The following is a 22,666-nucleotide window of genomic DNA, read 5'->3' on the forward strand; positions in this document are numbered from 1 at the left end:
TAAAAATAGCCAATATACAATCATATTAAAAGGGAAGTTGTTTAGTGGAAATATTATGAGGCACTAGTGGTTCTGAAGCCATCTTGTTCATATAAATGTGAAAAAAAGACCCTGGGAAATACAGTTTAAAGATAACCTAGATCTAAATCCCAAAGAGATCAAAGAAAGATGAAAAGGACCCATAACTGAAGAGGTGCCCATCAGTTGTGATGACTGAGCCAAGTATATGAATGTTATAAAATACTGTTGTATTATAAGAAATGATGAAAGGAGATGGTTTCAGAGAACCTGGGAAGACCTGAAAGTTAAGTGAACAGAGTCATGAGAAAAATTTATATAGTAACAACCATACTGTGTAAAGTATCTTTAAAAAACTTAGGAACTGTAATCAACACAATGACCAACCACAGTTCCAAGGGATACCAACCCTGTGATAGAGAGATAATGGACTCACATACAGATAAGAGACATTTTTTTTTAAACATAGCCAGGGTAGGAATTTATTTTACTTTATTTTGGCTGTGCTCGTAACGAACATTTGATTTTTCTTGTTTTCCCAATGGGAAGGGGAGTTGAGAGGGAGAGAATATGGAGCTGAAAATTTAATTTAATTTTTTTAAAAAAGAGCACCTAGGTCCATTAGATTTTCTCTTTTTAAAAAGGCACATAAAGATTTCTGCTGCCTCTTCATATTTAGATAGCATCCTGGGGAAAGAATTTTAAGGGGTCTTCTGAATATATCTCAGGAAGTTTGAATCTGAGTTGTCATTGAGCAGAGCGTGTGCAAAATGGTAATTTCCTTCTTAGTGACTCCTGTCCTGAAACAGATAACACATAAAAGAAGTGTTTCTTTTTCAAGAAGGAAATGAGGGGTTACTGAATAGTTCCAAAATCATACAATTGAGTGTCTAGTTTATGGGGGAACCAAGAATTTATAGGTCACTTGGGGCATTATAGATGAAAGCTATCTTGCTGGAGAACAGTAAGTGAAGTTCTTATTTGCTAACGGGAGGAGAGCAGATGGAGCATTTGTTTACTCTAAACTAAGTTATGACTGAGAAGCAGTGCCATATAGTGAAAGAACATAAGACTAAAAGCAACCCTGGATTCCAGTCTTATTTATCTCATGAACTGAGTGGCCTTATACAAATCATTTCACCTGTCTGGGCCTTATATGTAACATGATGAAGTTGTAGTAGGTGATCTATGAGATCACTTTCTAGCTTTAAGAAATTTTAAGTATAGAAATGAGTGGGGAATAAATTTCAAACGACAGTTGTAGTACACTGAACTGAATAGTAATGCTGTAGCAACAAGACCAGAAAAAAATTGAATAAACTTAGGCAAAGAGTTCATGATAGAGAAGATAAATTCAAGGTCCAGGGGTGGGAAACCTGCGACCTCAAGGCCACATGTGGCCCTCTAGGCCCTCAAGTGTGGCACTTTGACTAAATCCAAACTTCACAGAACAAATCCCCTTAATAAAAGGATTTGTTCTGTAAAACTTGGACTCAGTCAAAAGGTTGCACCCAAGGACTAGAAGGCCACATGTGGCATCAAGGCCATAGGTTCCCCACCCTTGGACTCATAGGCTGACATGAACCCTAGATTTTTGAAAAACAGAATTTGGAGGAAGCGTAAACATGATCTCATTCGTTAAAGTTCTATAGGGGAATTTAGTCTAAGAGAAATGGGAACCTTTCAAGAATGACATTGTGAGGAAGTAAAAGGAAACTATTAATGAGAAACAAAAAATGTGAATTTCCTGAAGAGATTACTATAGATTCACATCATCACAAATCAGCTTAGATTTTTAAGATATATACAGAAGTAGGAAGCAAGGGCAGGTGACAAAAAAGGGTCCTTCTGTTATGCCCTGGGTAGCAAATAATTCTGCTTTGGAACCACTGCCTTTGGGTGTGCCATCTTGATTGAAGCCAGCCAGTGTAAATACACATGACTCATTATTTGTCCAGCTTTAGGACATTATGCATATGTACACACTGCATATGTATATATCTAGCTTTCCACTTCTTGCTTAAGGAACAGTTATTAAATCAAGATACTACCATTGCTTCTGAAAGGCCATGTCTGTTGAGCTCAATGTGACTTTACTCATTATCCTTCTGATTTCCCAGGCCCAAACACTCTTCCTTGGCCATGACTCCCTTATGTATGTTGTTACTCCATACTGTAATACAGTGCTCCTTGAGGGCAGGAACTGTCTTTCTTTTGTGTTTATTTACCCACCACATAATTGCTTGGCGGATAGTAAGAGTCAAACATTTTTTTTTCATTCACTCATAAATATGAGTTAGATCTGTAAAAAGTATCTGAGCTAAAATTCAGGATAAGCTAAGTTGGCAAGGAAGATTAATAACAAAAAGTATTTCTGAAGGTGAATCTAGGGAAAGAGTAGGATCAAAGAAAGGATAAGAAAGCTGCTTTGAATAGATGGGGTGATGATAACTGATGACATTCAGAAGACAGACCTGCTTAATTCTTAATTTTGCTTCTGTTTTTGTCAAGGAGAATGACCATCGCATTGGAAATTTCAGAACAAAAATGGCTTACAGTTGGTCAGTATTCATTTATTAAGCACTTACTCTGTGCCTGGCACTGTGCTAAGTGCTGGGGATACAAAGAAAGGCAAAATATAGTCCCCAACCCATCAGAAAGTTGATAACTAAATTAGTAAGGAAATTGTAAGAAAATGGTTGGTGGTCTTGATGAACTCAAGTCACTTGGTCCAGATGAGCTGTATCCTGGGGTATTGAAAGAACTGATGAATGTGAATATGATTGATGAGCCACTTATAGCGATGAATGATGGTGGAGAAGGGGAGAGGTTCTGTATTACTGGAGAAGGATGGCTGTTGTCCTCATCAAAAAAGGGAAGAAAACAATCTGCAGAGAAACTACAGTCTAGTGAGTTTGTCTTCCATTCCTATGCAAATTCTAGAATAGATCATTGAAGAAATTGTTAGTGAATATCCATAAAAGGAAGCAGTGATTATGAAGAACCACCATGACTTCATGAAGACAATATCATGTGATGAGGACTTTTTTTTCTTAATATGATAAAAAGCAGCTGTCAGTGGAAAAAGCACTAATTTGTAGGAGTAAACAAAGATGCCCTTTCTCCCCACTATATTTTGGCGTTGTTCCAGAAATGTTAGCAATAGCAGTAAAACAAGAGAAAGAAATAAAAACATAAAGATAGGCAAAGAGGAATCAAAAGTATACCTATTTGATGATAAATGTGATGATTAACTTTGAAAATCTTAGGGAATCTGTATAGCAACTAATTGAGATAGTTAATAGCTTCAGTAAAATATCAGGATACAAAATTATCCCATTAAAATCAACAGCATTTCTGTATAGTACAAATAAGTATAAAATAAAAATTAAATATATATATAAAAATATAAAATCTAGAAGTCAGTAAAAGAGAAGTCTCATTTAAAATAACTTCAAAATGCACACAATATCTGAGAGCTAATTTACCAAAACACAGTCAATACTTATATAGATCAAATTACACTATACCTCTAAGAAATAAAGACCAGCTTAAATAGTTGGAGAAGTATTCAGTGATTATGGTTAGTTGGTGCAAATAAAATAAAACAACAGTATTGTAAAAGCTCAGCCACAGATTAAGTACTGCGAACTATAAAAACTATCAGGGGGTTACTTTATAGAGCTAGATAAAATGATGATAATTCATTTACAGGACTTAGGTATCAAGGGAAAAACTGTAAAGCTGTAAGTGGGGAATAGCTCTTTTACGCTTCAGCAGCAATATCAAAAATGTCTGGTAGTGGTTAAAATATAAAGATTGTTGAATGAATCTAAATTTTCTAAGACCTTCCTATTTGATTAAAAACTGCAGGGAAAACTTGAAAAATCTGACAGAAATTATATTTAGACCAGTATCTTACACTATATTTCATAGTAATTCAAGATGAATACATGATATAAATATTTTAAAATATTAGAAGAGCAGATCATATTTCTTTCACAACTCAGTAGTGGGCAAATTCTTAACCAAACTAGAGATCAAGGCAAGTTGCAGAAATGGATAATTATGGTTATATGAATGTGAAAGTTAATGAAGCTAGGATAAGAAGTTTTTTTAATCAGATATCTCTAATAAAAGTCTCACATCCAAGATTTGTAGACATTTGAATAGACTATATGAACAAAGGTCATTTCCCAGTAGATAAATGGTCAAAGAACATGAACAAGTATTTCTCAAAAGAATTATTAAATATTAGTAGTCTTAGTAAAGAAAGCTACAAGTCATTAATAATAAGAAATACAAATTGGGAAAACCCAGTTTTCACCTCTTACCTAGTCAGTAGCTGCATTTTTGTCATCATTTCCCTATAAACACTTATTTTAAGATAAAACAGATTAGCAGCATTTTGTAATATTTTTCCCATGTTCTAATTCATAACAGTAGGAGACCTCATTGTACCCTTCCAGATCTAGATATATCTAATCAAATATAAATGAGAAAAAATTAATAACCTAAACAGAATTTTAGGAAAATTACAAATGATGTGTCCCTGGCAGTTACTGAATGGGGACAGAAAGGGGTTTACATCTCTCTTTGACGTACATGACACTTTTAACAAGTTAGCCATATGTTGAGGCATAAAGACATCACCAAAAAAAAAAGCGCAAAACCAATACTAAACACATCATTTATTGATGACAATGTAATAAAAATTATATTCAATAAGTTTTTGAAGACATAATGAAAAATTAATTGAAGACTAAACACAATTTTTAAGATCAAATTATAGAAACAGTAGAAAAGTTCATCAAAGAAAATTATAACAGTGAGACAATATACTAAAACTGAGTTGCAGTGAAAGCAGTTTTTAGAGGAAATTCTATATCTAAACTTAGCAAAAGAGTGAAAAAAATGAATTGGACACGAAACTAAAAAATAGAACAAATAATAAAACTAGCTAAACAAAAAAAGTGTAAATTCTGAGGAACAGAAGAAAATATTGAAACATTGAAAGAAAAAACCCATTAAATTGATAAATCTAGGAACTGGTTAAAAAGCCAAAATACATGAATAGTTATTCTCATTTTTTAAAGGGAGAGGAAAGCTAAATTCATGTAATAATGACAATATTATAAAGAAAAACAACTTTGAAAGACTTTGGAACTTTGATTCTTGAATGACAAAGTTTGAGAGCACTGAAGTTGAAGTGGGCTAACCATCTCCTGCCAGAGAGGTGATGGGCTTAAAATGCAGAGTGAGACATAAATTTTGAACTCAACTAATGGGAATTTGTTTTACTGGACTATGTTTATTTTGGATTATCTATTCAGTATGGGCATGGGGTCATAGGAGTAGGAGAAAATCCTTGAGAAAAATAAAATAAGGACAAAATTGTTTACTTGCAGTAAAACTGTATAGTCAGTTCTGCCATAATACTTGCTTTGAAAATGCAAATTAATTCCAACTGATTTGATATAATGTGGAATAATTTGAGCAAAACATGAATTTTGTGTTTGTACCACCTTGTCTGTAGAGATTCACAGTAGCCACAGGATGCAGCCATTCTGATACCCACTTCCACAAATAGACTACAAAGTGCCATAGTTACTGTATGTCTTTGGGAAGAATAGGACTTTTCAGCACCCATACCTCACACTCCTCCTCTTTCCTAGTGTTGCAGCCCTCAGATGCTGTCCCCTCACCTGTAGCACAGGCCAAGCAGAAGCTTAAGGCAACAGACACTAGCATTATTTGTTGTAGTATTTATGTATTTCTTAACTGTCTGACTTGTATAAAAACTGTGCTGCCATTTTTATTAGGTTGCTATCTTTACGTATCACTAATGAAGTTTTTCAATGTTGTACCTCAATCTCATTTTTTCCCATAAGTCTGATAGTTTTTATTGTGTGATTTTTGCATAGCATGGTGATTTTTTAGGAATCCATACATCTTTACAGCAGAACTGCCTGTGGTAGCAGTAACAGCATTTTTAAAGATTTTTTTCATGTACTGAATGGAAAACTGCATGTAACTTTCTTAATATGAAATATTACAGGAATATGGTCCTGGTGACAGATTGTTTCTGTTTTTTTGAGGAGCTGCTTAGTCAGAGATGGAGAGACTTATCATTTATAGGCTTGCCAGTAGGTGATAAATTCTTTGACCGTAGCCACCCATAAAACACGTATAAAAACTCAATGCCTTTCAATGCTGTGAAGGCTCCCTTTTGTTTCTGCAATGATAGTGTCAGAGTGACTTAAAAGGAAGTGTGTGGGAGGGCAGTGTTGTGTGGGGGTCAAGGAGAGGTTCTAAGAGTTTTTTTTTAAATTGTCCATAAATATTAACTTGAATATTGGACCTTTAAATGTAAGATCTTTTCCCACTGCTCTCATGAGTGACCATCTCTCAGGAGGAACTGATTCATATCAGAATTCAGATTCTTGATACAAGTGAAACCAAAAGAAATAAGGGCATTGTAGATAAATCAAATGATTGCTCACAGACTCTCCTTAGACACTGAAGGAACTGGTTTTGTCATCTGTCCGTAGGCAGTAAGGAATACCATTTCATGGAACATTTGGTCATTTTGCTTGTGTTAAGGATGAGTAAAAAGAACACCAAAGACATAATTGTATTTATATTTCAACATCTGTTGCAAAAGATGTGGTAGAGAAATTTTTTGAAGAATTTATTCTTTTACGTATAAGATCTTAGGCTCATTGAACTAGACAAGAATAATCTCAAGTCTTACAAAGGAGGAAATTGAGGTAGAGAAAGGAAGTATCAGAGGATCTAAAACAAAGTCCTTTGACTCCAAATCCAGAGATCTTTTCCAATGTGTCATATTCTAGTCCAATTCCTTCATTTTGTGGAAAAGAAAAATATAGTCACAATGTCACACAGGTTCGGGTAAGTCAGATAAGATTCAGAGAACCCAGGACCTCTGGTTCTTGCTCTTTCCACTCTTTTCTACCTGCTTCCCTATCTTTTGTTTTTTCATCATTTACATTTCCTAATATATCTTTCCCTTTCCCCCTTCCTTCCAGAGAGCTGTTCCTTATAACAAGTTTTACGAGGAGGGGGGAGTTCAGTAAGAGTTTTGGCTCTTAAATTATCTTTCCTTGATTTGTTCCATATTAGTTGTTTTTTGCTGTGATACACATCACATTGACTAATTTTTCAATTTTTTTACTTTAATATTTGTTGATGTCCCATCAGTTTCTTCTGTTCAGTCAGTTCTAATTTTTAGTGAGGGTTTGCTATTTGGGTAAGTTTTGTGCCTTGTTCTAAACTGTTAATTCTCTTTCCATATCTTTCTCCTATACTTTTTTCCCTATTTTTTCCTCTATCCCTTTTCCTGCCCCTCCCCAGAAATCTTGTCCTGGGGGAGTCAGTTCACTCAGTTTTGTACTTTGTGATCACCTCAAACATAGTATATATTTAATTAAGAATTACTTGTTCTCAGGGCAGCTAGGTGGTGCAGTGGATAGAACACTGGCCCTGAAGTCAGGAGCACCCGAGTTCAAATCCAGCCTCAGACCAAACACTTGTAACTTACTAGCTGTGTGACCCTGGGAAAGTCACTTAACCCCAGTTGCCTTGGGGAAGAAAAAAAGAATTGTTCTCTTCTGAATTTTTATAGTCTGACCTTTAATGTCCATTTTGAAGTTATTGTAACATATAGTGTAAGATGTTGATATAAACCTGCTTTCTAATTTTCCTAGCCGTTCTGGTCAAATAGGGAGTTCTTCCCTAATTAATTTATGTTCTTTGTTTCATTGAGTACTGAATTATTGAGTTACTTTGTTTCTGATTGTTCCTTTTCTAGACTGTTGACTAGTTTTTCTATTTTAACTTACCACATATTTAACTATATGATTTTGATGATTACTGCTTTATAGCATAATTTGAGGGCTGGAAGTGATCCTTCATTCCTACTGTTTTTCATTATTTCCCTTGCAGTTCTAGATCTTTTCTTCCTTTAAGTGAGTTTTGTTACTTTTTCTTATTTCTTAAAGTTTCTCTTTGGTAGTTTAATATAGCTACCAAATTCACAAATTAACTTAGCTAGTATCACATCACATATCCATTTCCCCCCCTTCTCCTGTGCCTTTATTATATTAATTCCCGAGGGAACCAGTGTTGGAAAGAAGTAGTGCTAAACTTGTTATGTATACCAAATCCTACCCTACACCTTTCCATCACCATGGTCCAGTCACCTTCTTAAATGCCATTATCATCTCATCTTCTTCCTCCCCACCCCCAATTCTTGATAGCGGCTGCCCCTAAGAACTCCTGAGCAGGATGCTAATCATGGAGGGACAACACTCAGGATTTTACCTTACTGAGAATTCTGTTTCCTTTCCTTGGATTTAATTGCAATTACTCTCTAAATGGTAGTGGATGGAGGGTAGTGATTTAGAGGAAGTAAGTAATCAGTCATCTTTCTAGCCACATAATCTGTAAGTCTGGCTGAGTGACTTTCCCAGCTGCCACCCTGTGAATTTGGAGGCATGTGATTGCTGACCACTAACTGACAACAGTGCTCTTTGAGGCTGCTTTTACTAGTGTTAGGAAGGAGGCATATAGGCTAGTGGCCTGTGTGATGAAGAAAAGCAGTTCACCTTCCATTTTTAGTACGAGTGCTGAGGTTTTAATTTTTGGACTAGAGTGTCTTGAATTCCTTTCTGCCAGCTGAGGGGAGAGCTTATCTCACAACCGGTTGTGATTTGATCATTAAAATGAACTTTGGTATATAAAGTTCTTTTAAAAGAGTGTTGGGGTCTGGTACTATATAGTTTCTTCTCTGCAAGCAAGAATACATGATATGCCTTAGGCCATATTAATTGGAGTTTGCTTACTCTTTCCTAAGAAGATATTCCTTGAATATTTGAATATTAAGAGTTCATCTTAGAGGCAGAGAGGTGGAACAAGTGGATAGAGCTCTAAGCTTGGAGTCAGGAAGACCTGAGGTCACATCTGGCTTCAGACACTTACTTGCGATCCTGGCCAAGTCACTTAACCTCCATTTGCCTTAGTTTCCTCATCTGTAAAATGGAGAAAATGACACCAACCTCCTAGGATTATTGTGATGATCAAATAAGATAATTGTAAAGTGCTTCAGCATAATGCCTGGCACATAGTAGACACAAAATGTATTAGATTTCCTTTAATGAGAGTCTTATTGTTAGAACCAGCATTTCCCAATTGATATATCAACCCACAACGTGTTTAACAAGTATTTTCCTTACAGGTATGGGAAGGCCGATGGAGGGTTATTCCTCATGATGTACTGCCTGACTGGCTAAAAGACAACGATTTTCTTTTGCATGGGCACAGGCCCCCTATGCCTTCTTTCCGGGCCTGTTTCAAGAGCATCTTCAGAATACACACAGAGACGGGCAACATCTGGACGCACCTCTTAGGTATTTCTGTCGAATTGTAATAATATGCTTCATGTCTTTTTATTTAAGATTTAAGAATAGGATTTAAGAATAGGGAGTGGTATAAGGAAAAAAAGAGGCTCTTTAAATTTCCTTTCTTATTATGAATTTAATTATGTGCAAACAAGCATTTTAATATGCAATCAAGAACAAAAACAAAGATTATATATGGGAACTTCTGTTACATACAGTGGTTTTTTGAATTAGCACCAGAGAACCTTAATACTCCTTCAGTGTCCCTTCCTTGCCAACTTCTGTGTGCCTGTGGTAGGAATATAAGTAAGTTATCAAGCTCAGGGGGGGCTGAACCTAAGATAGAGGCCAAGCCTCTATCTAAGAGGCCATTATACTGTGCCTCTGATCAAACTTCTCTCATCCTTGTTAACAATGGCACACACTAAATTTTTTCCAGTAACATGAACAAAAAGAGAAGAGAGATGCAGGAATTAGATTGGTTGAAAACATGCTGGCTTTTAATTGGGACCTGGTCCTAACATAGGGATTCACCATAACTGCAGTGGTTGCCGCAACTCTCCTGGCTTCTGCTCATCCATTAAGAAGTAGCTATTTAAAGAAAAGGAGTCCAGAGGAGTGAGAAATCCAGAAGGCTGCCATTGTGAGCGTCACTGAGCCTGAGGGAAAGGGGACTGAATCTCACCTGGGGCTAGTCCTATCTCTCCATAGAGGTTACTCGGGCAGGACTTAGGATGGCAAACTCCTAGTTTGCCTAACACCTAGTAGGTGTATCCAACCACAAGGAAGCTAAGGTAGCCTTGCGGCCCAGCATGGAGAGGGGCATGAAAATGACATGGGAATACAGTAAAAGCTGAAACACCAAAAATATCAAGAGAAAAAAAAAACTTCAATGAAAGCCCAGCATGTAAGCAAAGATGACTCTAAAAACAGAAGGAAAAATTAAGTATATATTATATGTGACAAGGTAGCAACAAAATTGCTGTTTGTGTCCCCTTCTTAAGTTTTTGTTTTCTCTTTCATATTTTTAATGTTTTATTAATGCTGTTTTTGCATCTCTGCCACTATGTACCACTCTAATACACACTTGTAACAGATACATGTAATGAAGCCAAATAAATCAGCCATGTTGGAAAGTGCATGTTTAACTATGCACCTTTAGTCTGTTATCTCTTTGAAGAGTCAAGATTCATGGAAGGAAGATCTTTTGATAAATTGTTTTACTGTCTACTTTTCCCAAAGCACAAAGTCTCTGTGAGAGAAAGTGTATGTGATATTTCAGGTAGAGTGTCAGTCAAGGAGGCAAGAAGACTTGATTTTTTAAAAGTTCAGCTTCTGACACATACAAACTGCCTGACTATGGACAAGTCATATAAACTCAAAATTCTGCTGTAGATGAGTTGCTGATCCGTATTGGTGGAGAGAGTTTCCTTCTATATGGTTTCCATACACTAGTGAATTCATACCTAAACTTCCAACCAAGAAAGCTTCCAGCTTACTGAACAGAGGAGAGATTGCCCAAATTCATTGGTTAGATGATTGAAAAATGATTAAGAAACCTGAAGCAAAACTGCAGTCAGTGACTTCTATGCCAGATCTGTACACAACCTGAGCCAGAAGCTCATACGCAATAGGAAAAGGAACTACCAGCAAAGCCACCAGCCAGTATAAGCAGATTAGTTGGTAGCCTTCCAGTGTAGCCAGAAATAGGCCAGACACACTTGTAAGGTCCATGTTCTCACACAGCAAGAACAGAGGAATCTTCAGAGGAGGCCCCTAGGTAGGGGTCTTGGAAGCCTCGGGGAACATCAGTGATTAGTATAGAGTAGCAGTGTTCAATCTGTGATAGCCTAAGAACTTAAAGTCTCTAGTGCTATCTTTTTTTTTTTTAAGGCAGTTGGGGTTAAGTGACTTGCCCAGGGTCACACAGCTAGTGTCAAGTGTTTGGTCTGAGGCTGGATTTGAACTCAGGTCCTCCTGTCTCTCAGGACTGGTGCTTTATCCACTGCGCTACCTAGCTGCCCCTCTAGCTCTATCTTGAGATATCATTGAGGATCCTGAAGACCTGATATTCTGAACCTCAAATATCCCTGGGTGGGATGGGGAGGGGATGACAGGGCAGAACCCAGGTGACTTAGAATGGGAATGATCAGGGCTGACTAAAACCAGAAGCACAAGCAGGGGACAAAATCTGGCCCTGACACAAGCTCAAAATCAGAAATGACAGCTGGAGAGAAGAATAAACATAAGAAGACCTCCTTACTGGAAACCATGATTTAACTTTTTTTTTTAAAAAGCCTGAACTGTTTATTTCAAGAACTCTTGAGAACTGCTCATGTCTATTAGAACTGGAGGGAAAAGTGAAAATAAAAAGAATCCACTGATCACCTGAAAGAAACCTCAAAAGGAAAAGTTCTAGTAATGTCATAGCCAAAGTCCAAAATGCTAACATTAAAGAAGAATTACTTCAAGGATCCAGAAAGGAGTTTAAGTGTCAGGAGTCACATAAGACCCAGCAGCTTCTATGATAAACAAGAAGAGATCTTGAAATATAATATTACAACAAGCAAAAGAAAGAAGCTTACTACTAAGAATTAACTTACCCTGAAGAGCTGAGTATAATCCTACTAGAGAAAAAAAAAGGATCTTTAATGAAATAGAAGATTTTTAAGCATTTCTGATGAAAAGACTAAAGCTCAATAGGAACTTAGATATACAAACACAAGAATATAATACTCTTTTTCCTCCCCTGCAGCAGCTTCCCCATTGGTGAGGTTTTCCTGGAACCTCCATTTTAGAAAAAGGACCCAAGATGGCCATTCTTCACTTTTTGGACTTTGTTATCATGCCTTTGCATTAGTACCTTTTCTATCCTCTCCTTCCGCTTACGTGTTGTCTTCCCTAATAGAATGTTATAACAATAATAATAACATTTATATAGTACCTACTATGCACCAGGCACTGTGTTGAGTGCTTTACAAACAGTATATGCTGTGTGTCAGGTGCTGTATTAAGGAACTGTATTTCTTTTTTTAAAAATTAATTTATTTTTAGTTTTCAGCACTCACCTCCGTAAGTTTTTGAGTTCCCAATTTTCTCTCCTTCCCCCTCCCCAAGACTGCGTGTAATCTGATATAGGCTCTATAAATACATACATTCCTATTAAACATATTTTTGCATCAGTCTTACCATAAAGAGGAATTAAAACCAATAGGAGGAACCACAAGAAAGAAGGAACGAAACAAAACAGAAAGGGAAAAAAAGAGCAAACAGTATGCTTCGATCTGCATTCAAACTCCATAGTTCTTTCTCTGGATGTGAATAGGACTTCTCATTATGAGTCCCTTGGAGATGTCCTAGATTTGTGCATTGCTGAGAAGAGCTAGGTCTATCAAAGTTAGTCATCACATGATGTGACTATTACTGTGTACGATGTTCTCCTAGTTCTGCTCACTTCTTTCAGAATCAGTCCATACAAGTCTTTCCAGATTTTTCTGAAATCTACCTGCTCATCATTTCTTATAGCACAATAGTATTCCATTACATTCATATACCACGACTTGTTCAGCCATTCCCCAGTTGGTGGGCATCCCCTCAATTTCCAATTCTTTGCCACCATAGTAAGAGCTGCTATAAATGTTTTTGCACATGTGGGTCCTTTTCCCTTTTTTATGATCTCTTTGAGATCAGGTGGTATTGCTGGATCAAAGGGTATGCACAGTTTTATAACCCTTTGGACATACTTCCAAATTGCTCTTCAAAATGGTTGGGTCAGTTCACAACTCCATCAACAATGCATTGATGTTCCAATTTTCTCACATCTCCAGTATTTATCTTTTTCCTTTTTTGTCATGTTAGCTAATCACGTTAGGTGTGATATGGTACCTCAGAGTTGATTTAATTTGTATTTCTGTAATCAATAGTGATTTAGAGTATTTTTTCATGTGACAAGAGATAGCTTTAATTTTTTCATCTGAAAACTGCCTATTCATATCCTTTGACCATTTATCAATTGGAGAATGACTTGTATTCTTATAAATTTGACTCAGTTCTCTGTATATTTTGGAAATGAGGCTTTTATCTGAGATAGTGGCTATAAAAATTGTTTCCCAGATTTTCCCAGATTTCCTTCTAACCTTGGTTGCATTGGCTTTGTGCAAAACAATTTTAATATAATATAATCAAAATTATCCATTTTGCATTTCATAATGTTTTCTATCTCTTGTTTGGTTATTTTTTTTTCCTTCTCCATAGATCTAACAGGTAAACTATTCCTTGCTCTCCTAATTTGCTTATGTTATCATACTTTATGTCTAAATCACATACCCATTTTGACCTTATCTTGGTATATGTGTAAGATGTTGGTCTATGCCTAGTTTCTGCCGTATTATTTTCTAGTTTTCTTAGCAGTTTTTGTCAAATAGTGAATTTTTATCCCAAGGGCTTATCAAATAGTAGATTACTATAGTCATTGACTACTGTATGCCTAACCTATTCCACTAAATCCACCGCTCTATTTCTTAGTACCAAATAGTTTTGATGCTTGCTACTTTATAATACAGTTTTAGATCTGGTACAGCTAGGCCACCTTCTCTTGCATTTCTTTTCATTTAATTCCCTTGAATTCTGGACCTTTTGTTCTTCCAGATGAATTTTGTTATTCTTTTTTCTAGCTCTATAAAGTAAGTTTTTGGTAGTTTGATTGGTATGGCACTAAATAAGTAAATTAATTTAGGTAGAATTGTCATTTTTATTTTATTAGCTCAGCCTACCCATAGGCAACTGATATTTTTCCAGTTATTTAGATCTGACTTTGTGTGAAAAGTGTTTTGTAATTGTGTTCATATAGTTCCTAGGTTTGTTTTGGCAGGTAGACTCTCAAATATATATGTCTACAGTTATTTTAAATGGAATTCCTCTTTCTGTCTCTTGCTGCTGGGCTTTGTTAGTAATGTATAGAAATGCTGATGATTTATGTGGGTTTATTTTATATCCTACAACTTTGCTAAAGTTAATTATTTCAAGGTAGTTTTTTAGTTGGTTCTTTAAGGATACTATCATATCATCTGCAAAGAGTGATAGCTTTGTTTCCTCATTGCCTATTCCAATTCCTTCAATTTTTTTTTCTTCTCTTATTGCTAAAGCTAACATTTCTAATGCAATATTGCATAACAGTGGTGATAATGGACATCCTTGTTTCACCCCTGATCTTATTGGGAATGCTTCTAGCTTGTTACCATTGCATATGATGCTTGCTGATGGTTTTAGCTAGCTACTACCTATCATTTTAGGGAAGACTCCATTTATTCCTGTGCCCTCTAGTGTGTTTAATAGGAATGGGTGTTGCATTTTTTCAAAAGCTTTTTCTGCATGTATCAAGATAATCATATGATTTCTATTAATTTTGTTATTGAGATGGTCAATTATGCTAATAGATAAACTATTTTTTAAAAAGAAAGAAATACAAACACATTAGAGCAGCCTAGAAAGGTAAATTTATTTGACCCATTGGCTGAGACTGAAGAAACAAATTTCACTTCAGAACTTTAATGTCTTCAAAGGGTATTGAGGTGGTTAAAGAAGAAAAAAACTGGTGATCTGGGATAGATTTGTTCTCTTTTGAGGTATTTAAGGGGGAAAATAGAAGGGAAAGTAAAAAGAAGACGATATTAGTATAGAAAGGAGAAAGAATGAAGTGGAACTTATAATTTCTCCTTTGGGGTATGTAAGAAGGGTATGTATATATAGAAGAGGAACTGGAGGCAGTGAGCATCCAGTGAACCTTATTCTTGTCCAAAACAGAAACAGGAGAGTTAAACATACATTTACACATTTTGGTATAGAAATACATCAAACTCAACAGGAAAATAAGCAGGGATAGTTGGGGAGAGCTGAAAGGAAGAATAACATCAGGGATGGAACAGTCTCAAGCAAAACAAATTTCCTGATACTGAAGGGGGAATTAAAATGGGAAGATGAGGGGGAAGAAAAACATAGAATCAGAATCTAAGGAGGTGCTTTAGATTGCTTCTTTGACTATTGGGGAATGGCTGAACAATTTGTAGCTTATGAATGTAATGGAATATTATCATTCCTTAAAAAAAAATGATAAAACTGTTAGAGAATCCTGGGTAGTATTCACTGAAGTTGATCAAAGTAAGGAGAACATAACAAGGATAACAACATTGTAAAGAAAAGTCGCTTTGACAGATTTAAAAACAATTTAAAAATTAGTGCAATGACCAACCATGTCCCTAGGGGATCTGTGATGAAGCATATTCCCAACTTATTGAGAGAAAAGTAATGGACTCAGGGCATAAAAAGAGACTTTTTTATTTTGGGACATGATCACTATGTGTATTTTTTTTGTTTGACTCTGCTTATTTGATACAACTCTCCTTTTTCTTTTTGTTCTCTTTTTAGTTTGGGGATAGAGGAGAGAGGGGATTTAGCAGTGGAGAAGAGAAAAAAGAGGGCTATTGAAACTTTTTTTTTTGGCTTTTGTTGAGAGCTTGGCCCCTAAAGTTTTTCTTTTTTTTTAAATTTAATTTAATTTTGATTTATTAACAATCACTTCCATATGCTTTTGAGTTGAAAATTTTTCTCCCCCTTCCTCCCCTCCACCCTTCCCAAGATGGTGCACAATCTCATATAGGCTTTACATTTACATACCCATTAAACATATTTTCACATTAGTGAAGTTGTAAGTAAAAATTAAAACCAATAGAGGGAACCATCAGAAAGATGAAACAAAACTCAATAGAAGATAAAAATAAGTGATAACAATTCGACTTCCATAGTTCTTTCTTTGGATGTGGACAGCATTTTCCATCCCAAGGCCTCTGGAGATGTCTTAGATCCTCGTAACGCTGAGAAGAGTTCAGTTTAACAATCTTAGTCATTGCATAATGTGGCTGTTATTGTGTACAAAGTCCTTTTGGTTCTGCTCACTTCACTCAGCATCAGACCACATAAGTCTTTCCAGGTTTTTCTGAAGTCAGCCTGCTCATCATTTCTTATAGCGCAATAGTATTCCATTACATTCATATACCACAACTTGCTCAGCCATTCCCCAATGGATGGGCATCCCCTCAATTTCCAATTCTTTGCCACCACAAAAAGAGCTGCTATGAATATTTTTGTACGTGTGGATCCTTTTCCCTTTTTAATGATCTCTTTGGGATATAGCCCTAGAAGTGCTATTGCTGGATCAAAGGGTATGCACATTTTTGTAGCCCTTTGGGCATAGTTCCAAATTGTTCTCCAGAATGGTTGACTCATTTCACAGCTCCACCAACAATGTATTAGTGTATTGAAACATTTTTTTAAAAATACATAGAAGAGAACAGAAGGAAGTTCAGATGGTAGTACAGATAAGCAGGACAGTTTTGACAATAAGGGTGGAATTTATTATTTATTTATTTTAGGAGCAAGCTGTATGAAATGATAATTCACAGTTTAATTTGTAATGTACTTTTTGTGTTCTGTATGGTGTATGGAACTTCTTCCCTCCCCTCTTCTTTCTCTTCAGTTCAAATTTTTAAAAAATATTTAAGGGTATCTCATCCCAGTCTCTACCCCCTGCCTTCAACACCATACATACTTTCGCTCTCCTGTTTTGTATTGTAATGATGTTAGACAAGAAGATGAAGCACACTTCAAGAAACGTCTTGTTGGCTCACTGATTGAAATATGTTTTGAGTAGAGCTAAAATGGAAATTTTATTTCATAGATAATGATAGGTGACCTGATTTTTAAGAATTATTTTTAAATCCTTGGGAATGCTTTCTGAATTTAAGTTTCAGCTTTAGTTGGAAGTTTTGTTAAAAAAAAATCTGGTACTTTTTTTCACCTCTAACTAGACTGGCTAAATTTTATTTTGTAAAATTATTGTAGGTCACTGATAATGTGAAATAATTCTGATAGTTTGAACACCTGTTTGTAAATCTCTTGAGACCTTTAAAATAGAAAACTTGCTGTATGAATTTAAGTGATTGCTGCCCTTGATCCCTTTCCTAGTTTACTTTTTGGTAAACATTCAGTCTTCAAATTCATGTCAGCCAGTCTAGTAAAAGGCTAGATTAAAAGAATCAATCTAAGCAGTGTTGGGTTCTAACTCCCATATTTTTTTTTAAAGGAATAAAAAGCAGGATCACTCAACAAATCGTATCAATTTATATTCCTACAACTGATGTTTATGTAGTTAAACAGTAAGATACTGATTTCTTCACAGTTTATGAAGGGCTTTCATGTACAGTTATCTCATTTAATCCTAACAACTGTATAAGGTAGGCAAGGTACGCATTACTGCTTCTGCGTTATAGCTGAAGAAGCTGCATCTCAGAAGTTAAGTTATAATTTGTGGAATGTCATAGGACTACTTAAGTCAGAGAACTTGAACTCAAACTCATATGTTTCCATCCAGCAGGTCAAGCAGCCCCTCATTCACTTCCTGGCTTCAAGAACATAGTATCTTGGTACTAAACGTTTTGCTATCACATTCTAAAGATCTTTCCATCCTCCCTGCAGCTTAAAATTCCCTGTCCTTTTGTCTCCCTTTGTTAGAATGTGCACTCCTTAAAAACAATCACTTTCTTGCTTTTCTTTTTGTATCCCCAGCACTTTGTACATAGTAACCACTTAATAAATGATTTCTCATTCATTCAGTCAATCATTCATTCAGTTATGTCTTGCTGTTAGGTAAAGCATGCCTTAAGAACTGAATAAGAAATGCCTTGAGTTGGCATGGTGGTACATGACCATTACCCAGGCAGCTTCTGGTCTTATGGAGTCAGCCATTTGAGCACACTGGGTCCTTGAAAGCTGGACGACAAAGTCCACATCATGAGAGGGTTTTCATTGCAGACTTAGACATTGCTGTCAGTTTTACCCTCTAAGAAGTGACTGCCATCTAGTTTATCTTGAAGTAGAACAAACTGCTCTTTCCTTGTTCTTAAGGAAGGCTTAGAAAGTTTTGGTTTGGAATTTGTCTGTGAAAGCTCTTTGGAATAGGTGGATCTTTGTCTTCAAGGAGAGAAAAAGAGTAATTGAAACTATAATATTACAAAAAGTAATGAAAATATCAAGAAAAAGCTTTGAAATGAAGTGCTCTTCAGTAATCATCAAAACAATCTGGTACTGACTAAGAAATATAGTGGTTGACCAGTGGAATAGATTAGGTACACAATTTATAGAAATTAAAGGCCACAGTAACTTAGTGTTTGACAAACCCAAAGATTTCAGCTATTGGGAGAAGAACTCATTTTTTGACAAAAACTGCTGGGAAGACTGGAAAGCAGTCTGGCAGAAATTAGGCATAGACCAACATCTCATACTGTATACCAAGAAAAACTCAAAATGGGAATTTGATTTAGAGACATAAAGGATGATTTCATGAGCAAATTATGGAAGAATAGAAAATAAATTTCCTGTCAGATCTGTGGATAAAGGAAGATTTTAAGACCATCAAGAGATAGAGAGGTAAAATGGGTAATTGTGATTACATGAAATTAAAAAGGTTTAGAACAAACAAAAACAATGCAGTCAGAATTAGAAGGAAAGTAGGAAATTGGGGAATAATTTTTATAGCAAGTTTCCGATAAAGGTTTCATTTCTCAAATATGTAGGGAACTGAGACAAATTTATAAAACTAAACCATTCCCCAGTTGACAAATGGTCAAAGAATATAAACAGGCAGTTTTCAGAAAAAGAAATCAAAGCTATCAATAATCAGGAAAAAATGTTCTAGATCACTAGTAATTAGAGAAATCAAAACAACTCTGAGATATCACTTCATACCAGTCATATTGGCTGATGTGACAAAAGGGCAATTACAGTTACTGAAGGGGATGTAGAAAAATAGGGACACTAATACACACACTTGGTGGAGTTGTGATCTGATCCAGACATTTTGGAGAACAGTTGGCAACTGTGTCCTACTAGACTATAAAACTATGTACACTTTTTAACCCAGCAGTACCACTACTAGGTATGTACTTCAAAGAGATCAAAGAAAAAGGAAAAAGACTCATGTACAAAGATATTTATAGCAGCTCTTTTTGTGGTGGCAAAGAATTGGAAACAGGGGATACCCACCAATTGGGGAATGGCTAATCAGGTTTTGGCATATGATTGTGATGTAATGGTGTTGTGCTGTAGGCAGTGACAAAGGGGATGGTTTCTGAAAAACCTGGGAAGATTTATATGAACTGAACTGAGCAGAATTAGAACACTGTACACAGTGACAGCAGTATTGTAACAATCATCAACTGTGGAAGACTTAGCTACTCTGAGGAGTAGCGTGATCCAGTGTAGTTCCAAAGACCTTAAAATGAAAAATGGTTCCACTTCCAGAGAGAGAACTGATGAACTCTGAGTGAAGATTGAATCATTTGCTTTTTCACTTTCTTTATTTTTCTTACCTTTTCTTTTTTTGGCAACATGGCTAATGTGGAAATAGGTTTTGCATGACTTTGTATATATAATGGATATTGTATTTCTTGCCTTCTCAGTAGGTGGGGGAGAGGGTAGAGGGTTGAAGAGACTTTGCAACTGAAAATTTAAAAAATTAAATGCTAAAAAAAAAAGAACTCTTCAGTGATTAATTCATTAAAAACTCTTCTAAGACTAAAATTCAAAGGCTGCCATAATAAAAACAATCTTTATAAGTGCTTTGAATCAGCATTGCATAGATAGAAGAAGGAGAAAGAGAAATTTTGGTCATGTTAAAATGAAGATATTGTAAAATTTAATTTAAAAAGAAAATCTTTGACCATACAGCAAAACTAATAGAAATCATATGGTTATCTCAATTGATGCAGAAAAAGCATTTAACAAAATACAACACCCATTCTTATTAAAAACACTAGAGAACATAGGAATAAAGGGATTCTTTCTTAAAATGATAGATAGCATCTATCAAAAGCCATTAGCAAGCATTGTATGTAATGGGGATAAGCTGGAAGCATTTCCAGTAAGATCAGGGGTGAAACAAGGATGTCCATTTATCACCACTAATATTCAGTATTGTGCTTAGAAATGTTAGCTGTAGCAATCAGAGAAGAGAAAGAAATTGAAGGAATTAGAATAGTCAAAGAAGAAATAAAGCTCTCAGTTTTTGTAGATGATGTGATGGTACACTTAGAAAATCCTAGAGAATCAACTAAAAACCTATCTTGAAATAATCAATAACTTTAGCAAAGTTGCAAGATATAAATAAACCTACACAAATCATCAGTATTTCTATATATTACTAACAAAGCCCAACAGCAAGAGATAGGAAAAGAAATTCCATTTAAAGTTACTGTAGACATTATAAAATATTTGGGAGTCTACTGCCAAAACAAACCCAGGAACTATATGAACGCAATTACAAAACACTTTTCACACAAATAAAGTCAGATCTAAATAATTGGAAAAATATCAGTTGCTCATGGATCAGCTGAGTTAATACAATAAAAATGACAATTCTACCTACTTATTCAGTGCTATACCAATCAAACAACCTAAAACTTACTTTATAGAGCTAGAAAAAAGAATAACAAAATTCATCTGGAAGAACAAAAGCTCCAGAATATCAAGGGAACTAATGAAAAGAAGTAAAAGAGATGGTCACCCAGCCTAAAGGGATCTAAAACTGTATCATAAAGCAGCAGTCATCAAAACTACTTGGTGCTGGCTAAGAAATAGAGTGGCAAATCAGTGGAATAGGTTGGGTATACAAGACACAACAGTCAATGATTATACTAATCTACTATTTGCTAAATCCAAAGACTCCAGCTTCTGGGATAAGAACTCACTATTTAACAAAAACTGCTGGGAAAACTGGAAAGTAGTATGGCAGAAACGGGGCATAGCCCAACATCTTTGAGATAAAGTCAAAATGCATGCAGGATTTATATATAAAGATTGATACTATAAGCAAAGTAGGAGAGCAAAGAATAGTTTACCTTTCAGATCTATGGAGAAGGGGAGAATGTATGACCAAACAAGAGACAGACAACATTGTGAAATGCAAAATGGATAATTTTGATTACGTTAAATTGAAAAGTTTTTGCACAAAGCCAGTGCATCCAAGATTAGGAGGGAAGGAGAAAACTGTGAAAGAATTTTTACAACCAGGGTCTCTGATAAAGACCTCGTTTCTAAAATATAGAGAGAACTGAGTCAAATTTATAAGAATACAAGTTATTCCCCAATTGATAAATGGTCAAAGGACATGAATAGGAGGCTTTCAGATGAAGAAATCTGTAGTCTCATGGAAAAAATGCTCTAAATCACTATTGATTATAGAAATGCAAATCAAAAACTTTGAGGTACCACATCATACGTATAAGATTGGCTAACATGACAAAATGGGACCATGATAAATTTTGGAGATGTGGGAAAATGGGAGCACTAATGCATTGTTGGTGGAGTTGTGAACTGATCTAACCATTTTGGAGAGCAATTTGGAACTATGCCCAAGGGGCTATAAAAATGTGCAAGTACCACTTCTGGGGCTGCATCCCAAAGAGATCATAAAAACGAGAAAAGCACCCACATGTACAAAAATATTTATAGTAGCTCTTTTTATGGTGGTCAAGAATTGGAAATTGAGGGGATGCCCATCAATTGGGGAATGACTGAACAAGTTATGGTATATGAATGTAATGGAATACTATTTTGCTATAAGAAATGATGAGCAGGTGGACTTCAGAAAAACCTGGGAAGACTTAACATGAACTAATGCTGAGTGAAATGAGCAGAACCAGGAGAACATTGTATACAGTAACAGCACGCTGGGTGATGACTAATATTGATAGGCTTAACCCTTCTCAGCAATACAAGGATCTAAGACATCTCCAAAAGTCTCGTGATGGAAAATGCTATCCACACCTAGAGAAAGAACTATGGAGTTTGAATGCAGATTGAATCATAGTATTTGCTATATTTTTTCTTCTGTTGTGTTTTGTTTCCTCTTTCTGGTGGTTCCTCCTATTGGTTCTAATTCTTATTCACAATATCACTAATGTGAAAATATGTTTAATAGGAATGTATATGTATAGCCTATATCAGATTGCATGCTGTCTTGGTGGGGGGAGGAATAGAGGAAGGGGGAGAAAATTTAAAACTCAAAAGCTTATGGAAGTGAGTGTTGAAAACTAAAATAAATTTTTTTAAAAAAAGAAAATCTTTCAAAAAAATAAAATACATGGCCAAAAAGCTACTCAATTCAGTAATGAGTTTAT

General features: G+C 35.6%; 1 protein-coding gene across 1 annotated transcript in view; it reads left to right on the forward strand.

Moving 5' to 3' along the window:
* The window catches only part of ADIPOR2 (adiponectin receptor 2), a 101,778-nt gene that overhangs the window by 65,627 nt on the left and 13,485 nt on the right, over positions 1 to 22,666 (forward strand). The window contains 1 exon segment of the mRNA XM_078156101.1: positions 9,275 to 9,446. Coding sequence (XP_078012227.1) covers positions 9,275 to 9,446 — 172 coding nt within the window.

The sequence above is a fragment of the Phascolarctos cinereus genome, unplaced genomic scaffold (assembly GCF_003287225.1).
Source record: "Phascolarctos cinereus isolate Bilbo 61053 unplaced genomic scaffold, phaCin_HiC Scaffold_1;HRSCAF=81, whole genome shotgun sequence".
Lineage (NCBI taxonomy): Eukaryota > Metazoa > Chordata > Mammalia > Diprotodontia > Phascolarctidae > Phascolarctos > Phascolarctos cinereus.